At 35.2% G+C, this 9,047-nt stretch overlaps 1 protein-coding gene across 7 annotated transcripts in view; it reads left to right on the forward strand.

The window, feature by feature from the left end:
• CFAP20DC (CFAP20 domain containing) overlaps positions 1-7,818 on the forward strand; it is a 68,905-nt gene extending 61,087 nt beyond the window's left edge. For all 7 annotated transcript variants that reach the window (XM_067003201.1, XM_013180356.3, XM_013180359.3 and 4 more), the window contains 2 exons: positions 1,336-1,427; positions 7,479-7,818. In XM_067003201.1, the coding sequence (XP_066859302.1) occupies positions 1,336-1,427; positions 7,479-7,591 (205 nt within the window). In that variant the 3' untranslated portion in view covers positions 7,592-7,818. The remainder of the gene's footprint in view (positions 1-1,335; positions 1,428-7,478) is intronic.
• Positions 7,819-9,047: the final 1,229 nt, after the last annotated feature.

Below are 9,047 nucleotides of genomic sequence, written 5' to 3' on the forward strand. Positions count from 1 at the left end.
ATATGAATGAACTCTCATACGTGTGTTTCCCATCCAATTTTTTAGTGAAAAAGTCTGCAGTTCAGTTCGCAATAAAAAAGCAATAGCAATAACAAAATAACAATAAAAAGGACTGCTCTGTTTTCCTTTCTTTGAGCCGTAGCAATCAAAGACAGTGTATCATAAAGTGGCGTATGTGAAATGAACATTGAACTTTACATCAATGTATGATAATGGGAAAATCATTTTTAAAAGCTATCACAAAGTAGTGTTCAGCAGAGGCATAAATTGCCTATTAAATTAAATAGGTGAAGAAGTTCCATACTCCCTTCTCTGTGATAAAGATGCCACCAAAACTTTTTTCTTCACAGAAGTAAAACAGATCTGTGACAGCTGTGATGAGACGAGTCCTCTGTCTTCTGGTCAGCAAATAAAACTATGTTGTGCTCAATAACAAATGTTTTATTTACAGCATATAACAGATTTTATAACAATAATAAATTGTTCTAAACTAATGTTTATAATGTGTTTACCTAATAAAGGTTGTTTTTTCAATATCAACAACTACTTTTAATAATATTCTGATTCAATCCAGTATTTCCTTCTTAAAAACACTAGGAAGCTGTTAGCATGTTATTCTTAGCTTTGATCATTAATTCTGTCCCTTTATTGAAAAATTTAAAAGTTAAAATGAACTGCAAAGAGTAAATTATTTTATACAAATCATCTTTCCCACAGTTCACGAGCACTGACTTGGCATCACGCTGTTCATGGCATGTTTCTCGTGTCTATGCCCAGCTCTTGCCCACAGACCACCCAGCCTCTGAAAGTTACAGCACTTGCTCACGCTATAACAGGCAGCTCCAAGCAGTGGACAAACACAGCTCTTACAATTGTGCTAAGGCTTTTTCTCTAGGGATGGTAAGAATTTTCAATCACATGGACCCCTACAGTCTCTCATCAAACACAGGTGGCTTCTCCCAAGTCTGTTCCTCAGACAAGGACTCCCCTGAGTCCCGTAGGCTTGCAGGGCACAGCTCTGTGGATTACGGATCACACCTCATGTACAGCATTGGCTGGCAGAGCAATACCAGCTGAAATCTGCAAAGCCAGCCTGACTTGGAACACAGGTTTTCGGTGTGAACAGGTGAAAATGCTAAAGAAGAAAGCCTTAATTTTTTAAATTGTATTAGCTATAAACTAAATTTTTATAATAATAAAATCCAGCTTCATTTTGTTTCATCACACTTGACGACCTGTGGTTTCCTTTGAAAGTTTTCTAAAAATCAGATTATTCCAACAAACGGGAACACAAACTGTGCTTTAAAGAGTGATGTTTTGATTTGTGTTTTTCAGAGACTGGTTGAACGTGTTCAGTCCACCCCTCACTCCTGCAAGCCAAAAACTGGACGAGCACACTAAATCTTCAACAAATCAGAGTATTCCAGGTAGGTTTATGAAGACAATGAAAAGGGCTTGGATAGGACAACATTTATAAATGCTGTTTCTGTAGCACTGGTTCTGTTTTCCAGTAGTTTTTTTATACTGCTACATTTTGGGTTCAGAGTTACTATTCTCAGTGCAAGCTAGCAGAGTTTTCCATGCAGTATTATTTGCCTCTGATAAAAGAATAACTTACGCAGTCAGTTTCCTGACAATCTGGTTAGATATAGATTAATCTCATAAAAAAATGCATCTTATTTGTTTAAAATAAGGAATTGATGATAGTGTGGATGGCAAACCTATGAATAAAAGAATGCAAAGACTAAAATTCATCTTCAGAAGAACTATGGTTATGTATGTAATACTTCCATTATGAAGAAAAAATACAAATTTATCTTTAAATGAAATCTCAGCATGGCTTCCTAAGTAAAGATTGCTGAGTCATCACCTCAAGTGTTACAGATTTCGTTTATAATGGCAGTTGCTTAGAGAATGCTGAAGAAGTTGGCTGAAATTGGAAAGTCAACAACAATAGAATAAAACATATATCCTGTTGTTTTTTTTTTTTCAAACACCCTTTTTTCTTCTTTGTTGTGTTAGATACCCACTTTTTTTTTTCACGTCCAGGGAATTCAATGTGAAATCTCATAAATCTGACCTGTGTACTTCGACTGCTTAAGGATGAAGTTGTCTTAGTGATTTACTGCCTGAAATAGATCATGGCCCTCAAATCAGGAATCTTTTTGTAGATGTGTATTTGTAATTGTTTATGACAGCAAAACAGAATTTTGCTGTCAGGAGGGGACCTTGCTTTGAAGAATCAAATAATATGTTTTGTTAAGGGTCCTAAGTAAGCCAAAGAGAATTGGACAGTAATCCTTGAGTTAAAGGTGTGTTGGATATAAATTTGTGAAAGGTCTCTGAGAATGTTTTGATGTTAGTATTATGAAATCCAAGACTTGCTGCAGTAAAGCTTGAATTCCTGTATATTTTAAAAATTGGATGATTATCTCTAGAAAGCTAGTATATATATATGTATAGATACACCTGGGAAAATCTTGGATTTGTCCTATTAATTCACACTAGGCATTCCAAATTGTTTTGTAAATTGTTCCTAAACTCATTTTTCTTTATGCTGAAATATTTTAAATGATGTGTCTGCCATGGCACATTTAGAGAACTGAAAATCTCTATATACCATAGCTTTTTATTTTAGCAACCTTCATTGAATCTAATTGAATTCTGGATCATGTATATGTATGATATTTGTAGTTTTAATAACTTCACGGAGATTTTTTTTATTTTCAAATACTCAAAATACCTGCTGTAGTGGTTGAAATGATCAAGTTTCATTTCCCCAAGAAGATGGAGCAAATAAGAGAGAACAATAAAGCAGTTCCTTTACCTTTCCTCCCCACACAGAACAGTTTGGATTTTTTTCTGAACTACTAGAAACCCTTCCCTATTTAAGTAACAGAGAAGATCCATAAGTGGTCTTAGCACCTGTGGGAAGGGGAGGTAGGACTGCCAAATTAAGAGGCTTACCCAAACAATATACAGCATCTTCAAGAAACTTTTCTGATTGTTTATAATCCTTTAAAAATGTGTCCTTCTGCTGTATTGACAGCAAATTGGCATGCATTTTTTCACATAAACGATACATTCAAGTTTAACACAAACCTTTGGGTGTGGGATAGTGCTATGTGAAAGCATGGTGCCATATAATACACACATATCAGATTAGATTAGACTGTGAGTTTTCCTAGATCTCTTGGTTTAAAAAAAGACTTGATGGACCATGGTAACTAGATATTTTGCAGTATTATTTTTGAAAGAGATGCTAAAAAAGGTCTTATCTTGTTATACGTCTCTAACACTTCAGAATAAATGTGGGGGGGTTTCTTAATCACTTCACTTGAGGTTAGGTATTTGTGTGACAAAAGAACTGCTTTATTGCTTACACTTGAGTACCAGATTAACAAACTGAATGCTCAAATTCATTCCAGGAAATTCTGATGCCCTAATTATATGTATTTTTAATATCACATTAGAAAATAAGTTACTTCGCATGTTGGCAAGTGACTTAAGTGTCACAAGATTTTGTGTGTGTGTGTGTGCAGTTTTCCAGTATACCAAGTATCACAGTATAACACAAGTATATTATGAGTACTGAAAATCCACAATGAGGCATAGTGTATCTGAGATGGCCATTTTAAAATTATCCTTAAAGAAAAGTAGCATTAGTATATTTCCAAAAATTCTTTAATTCTTGTATTTTGGAAAAAAAAAATCTTTAGTTTGAGGCATAACTTTGGAGGAAAAGGTAATTAATTTCTGAAAAATTTTACTGAGTTCCTTTCTTAATAGTGACACCATCCATAATACATAGTTAAATGGGAAGATGTAATGAGAAGTAGTCTTGTGTTTGACATGTTTCACAAGATAATCGAGCAAAATTTAAACTGATAAATATGATAAATTTTAATAGATTTTTCCTTTATTGGACATTGATGTTCCTGACTCATAGAAAATGTCGTTTACCTTTAGATAACAAGTCACACAAGAAAGTTTCCACAGTAAGAGACAAAGGCAGAGTCATAAATTCTCTGAAACTTACCTCATTGTATCTTGTTATTTGTCTAAAGATAGTGCTGCAGGAACCACAGCATTTAACAGACTTCTTTCTGGGACCACAGCTGTTGACAATATTCATATGGTAACCCTGCAGTACATAATTACAGTATAGATTTGAGCACTGTAGTTCAATGGTCAAGGATCATATCAGAGAAAATATTAGCACTGTTCTCTTCAGCATCCCTTTTCCTGACAGATGATTCTGAGCAATTGACCTCCACCAGGGTGGGATTATGATCCCCATATTTTACAGTGAGATTTCCTATCAACCATTTTCTAATATTAAAAGCTAGAATACAAGAAAAATTGTATTTCTGTGAAACAGGCAACTATTTATTTTAGTTCTTCAGACTGGTGACTATGTAAACACTTAGTGTTAACATAGTCCAAATAACAACACATTTATCTGTATGTTTGTTTCCATGTTCAGAAAAAGCTGCTGCCTGCCTCAATTCCTTGATATCCAGGTTTATACAGGTAGAGAAAAATCCTTTCTCTATAAAAACAATAGCTCCATGATTTCAGTGGGGCAGCATATCATTTTTTAGACAGGTTCTCAGAGGTACTGTCTTCAGTCTTATTTCAGCTCAAGTGAAGAAAAAAGTACTCATCCCTTTATAAAGTATATCACAGACTTTGGCAAGTTTTCATTTAAAATCAAGTTATTTTCTAGCCTTAACAGCTGCAGAAAATACTGTTTAATTTTACAGTGATTTAAGAACAAAAGCTTCCACTTTGCTTTCACTATGATATTCATATTAAACTGCCAAGAGGTTTTTTCATGCAATCCTGAGCCGCTTAGGCCCCAGAAGAATGGATGGTGGCAGAGCATCAGCAGCTAGGGAAATGTTCTTTGAAATGCACTTGTTTGTCGGTTAGTTTGGCCCTGGATTTTGAGGAGAAGCATAGACAGGAAACACAAAATAATAAAAGTAAGAATTCAGTGGAAATAACAATATGGTTTCAGGTGGAAAAGTAAAGCTCTGTGAGGGAACGATGCACGAACACCATTTGCTTGTTTACCGTCATGTGAAATGTAGGAAAAGATGTTTGGTTCCCCCAAACTGTCTGCACTGAATCATTTTTCCCAAAAGCAACATCAATCAAAGTATCTCGGTTAACCTTTTTTAGCTTGCCAGGTCTGGTGACGGGACCAACAGCAAGGAGGGCACCAAATGAGCTTTACCTTTTTACTTCTGGTTACAGTGAGAGCCAGTTTCTTTCTGACTGCATTTGTTCGTGCTATTGAGGGAACAATAATGAGATCTCTTCCCAAACAATAAAGCACGTACTTCTTCTGTACGCATTAAATGCACCAACCTACTTTCTGGTCTCTAGATAATGTAACTAACCCATATATCGTTGTGTGATCCTGCCTGTAAATAGATTCTGCGTGTTGTGAAACTGCCGCCGTTAGCATAACAGGCCATTACTTATTATGAAGTGTTAGGGCATACAAAGCATTCAGTTTGTATTAGCAGCCTGAGAACATTTATGGTGAAATTCCAGATACAGATTGCATTCAGCTATGATTTCCTGTCGTATATAAAGCATCTATAATAAAAATCTGTCTGGCTTGATCAGTGTATTTTAGGCTAAGAATTCATTTCTACCTAAACCTTTTATAACCTAAAAACATCCTTGGATTCTACATAGCTTTAGACAATCAAGATCTAAAATTTTTATTGTCTGAAAAATCTTATTTCCTCTCCGATATTGCAGGCTTTTTTGTACAGATTTTTTATATCAGAAATTACACATTAAAATCCCATATGTTTAGAGTTAATTTACAAGCTGAGTGTAAGAAACAAGTGAATACACTGTCTGAAAGATTCAGGACTCTGTTATCTGAGGTACCAGAACTTTGTTTTGTCACTGTATTGAGCAGGTGAAGCAGAAGAAGACCCAATTCTTATCTATTCCCCTACGTTAAAAGTAATCAATGGGAGACTTGTAAGTTGCAAAATTTTTGTCACTGTTTTAAAAATATTGGAATGCTGAAAAATCAGGTTGCAATATAGTTAAATAGGGAGTTCATATTTTTGCCTGTAGTAAGACTGCTTTCTACTGTGAGTAGACGCTCAAAAGGCAGTATTTCCTTTTACTGATATGAAATGCTGCTAAATTTTCATCCATGGAATTCCATCCTGTTTCTCAGTGGGTAAAAACCGAGTGAAATCCATGGGGAAACTTTCATCATCATAAAAAGGAATGCACTTGGTGTGTATTAAATAAGTGTAACTGAGAGCAGTATGCAGTCACTACCCTGAACTGAAAATTTATTTTCACATTCTGATCTGAAGTTCCAGAGACTCACCCTGGTTAACATCTTTCTCCAATAAAAAAGATTTTTTATGACATTCTGATGTCATTAAGCAATATGGTAAAAACACACGAGGAAATAAAATACTTACAGGTTCTATAGAAGGTAGTTTTCAGCTGCATTTCTTAGAAGTTCTACAGTTGGTTTGTTATGAGCCGTTAGGATACTACACTACCTTGCTCTACTAAAGAGAAAAAAAAGAAAAGAAAAAAAAAAGAGTTTTTCTTTATTTTAATTTTCAGACATCTTTATTTATGACTAGCAAACCTCATCTGAAAATATGAATTGGAGTATATACCTTTACATGCATGGTTAAATGTGCTATCTCAGGATAACACCGCGTATCTTCTTTTAGTCTAGCTTTGGCTTTTATTAGGCTTCCTACAATGAAAGAGCTCATTGTCAAAGAAAAGTCAATATGAGCACATTTATTGCAACAATATTGACTTTGCTGTAAGTTTGTTAGACTTATTTGTCACATGATTTCTTCCTCAACCTAAGAACAATTAATGAAATATACTTAACTACCTAAATGTAACAGATGTAAAACTAGCAATAATAAATACCCTATAAATACTACACAGTATGCTAACACACTTCAACACAGTCACTGTGAGACCAACATGATAAGCAAGAATATTTCAAATAAAGATCTTTGTGCTGCTTAATTTTCTGGGTTTCCATATAGAATGTACTAATAATACATAGTTTGATTCTTACAGGCCTTAAATATAGATTGACTTGTCTTTCTAGTTCCGAAGTGAACGTTGAGAAGAATATCACTTAGGAATACTTTGATGCACTATGAGTAAAGGTGTTTCTGATGAACGGCTCTCTTGGACTTTGTATAGTCCAGTTGTTAAGCAAACTCTGAATGACATCATTTCACCTCAACTAAAGACAAGTCTTCAGAAGTGTATGTTAAAAAAAAAAAAAAAGAAAGTGAATTGCAGTTATCTTGAAGGTAACAATTCAAAAGTCAAAAGATTATACAATTTAAAGAGAAATTCTGTCACATTTGATAGAAAGGTATTTATTTCCATGTTATTTTTCAAAGTGAATGAAAGTAATTTATTCTTACTTTTTACACTTCACACAGGTGAAGATGACCTCAATGCTGAAGAAGATGAGGAAGTCTTGACTCTTTTGTATGATCCATGTCTGAACTGTTACTTTGACCCAAATTCTGGGAAGTACTATGAATTGGCATAGTCAGATCATGAGATACATTATTTTATAGTCAGAAGGGTTTTATCTTTTAACTGTTTGTAAAGTGTGACTGAGCTGTATAATTTATCATGTAACTTAAAACATGAATTAACCAACAGTTTTGCAAACAAATGAATATATTATGTAAATAGTGTCTTATTTTTATAGTTTCACATTAAGTTGTAATGCAGTGGAAAATCACATCACATAAAAGTTCCTTGTGGCTAAGACATTTATTTGTTAGTTTAATTTATTTCCAATACTCAAAGGTTCTACATGGGAACAAATGAAGTTGAATCAAGAGCTTTTGTGGTGTTCATCTGTAAATTATGCTTTGACTCAAATAATTTTTTTTTTTTTTCATTACTTGCTTACTGGATAATTTTAATTGATTCCAAGCTATCTTACCCTCTGTACTGTTAAAATACACAATGCATTGTTCAAAGGCATCTATTTAATAAGTTCCCTCCCTCCCTTTAGTCATCAGAAAAAAAAAGCAGTATTTTCCTCATCTTCGAGAAATTCCCTACTATTGCGTATTACAGTAATGAGATGATGTCAAAGCTGTAGGGTGTTACAGTGTGTACAGTACAGTGCACTGTAAGGTGTGTACACAGGCAGTTTGTACTAGACCACAACAGGGTAAATACAGCAGGCCCTGAGATTACCAGCTACTGTCTACTTTACTGCTGTAATTTAACATAGCCCTGAAGAAGAGCAATGAGTGATTGTTTCAACACTCACGAATTGGAGCCTTGTTCCATGTGAAGTAAGAAGGTGTGTGTATGATTCATATGTGAAGCTGTGCTCATAGTACAGTATTTCTTTTTCTGTTATACCTTGCAATAAAAGAAGATAATTTATTTTTCCTGTCTGCATTGGCTTTCAGTGCAGATTTCAGTGAAGGCCCCAAACTTCAAGGCCCAAAGTTCCAACGTAGAGATTTAAATTGCCTGCATCACGGTGTGATTGTTTTCTGTTGTACATATAATATCCCTGTGGAGCATGAAGAAAGATTATAGAGATAAACCAGACCACACGTAGCCTTTGCAAGTAAAATCAGCACCTGAAACTGAATAAAATACTGTGCATGCAAATGTGTCAAGCTTTGTCTGCTCAAGAAAGCAGTTAACCTGATGCTGATGCTTCTGCAGTGCCACGGCTGTTACTTGGCTCCAAGCAGTGCCCAGCCCCAAAGCAGGGGAGATTCTGCAACGCTGAGCAGAGGGACTCGCCACCAGTGACCCCCCCCAGCCAACAGGACACTTGCTCAAAGGGTAAATAAATCATCAGAAAAACAGTTGGCTGGTATTGGAGAAAAGGTGCGGGGCAGGGACTGCCTATGAAACAAGAAGTCCAAGGAGAGAAGCTGTAATGTAGTTGAGTTAGTGGAGCAGCGTTGGAGTCCACCAGTTCAGTACATAACAGTTTCATAGAGACAGTTAAAGGGGATGTCAAC

The sequence above is a fragment of the Anser cygnoides genome, chromosome 10 (assembly GCF_040182565.1).
Source record: "Anser cygnoides isolate HZ-2024a breed goose chromosome 10, Taihu_goose_T2T_genome, whole genome shotgun sequence".
Taxonomy (NCBI): Eukaryota; Metazoa; Chordata; class Aves; order Anseriformes; family Anatidae; genus Anser; species Anser cygnoides.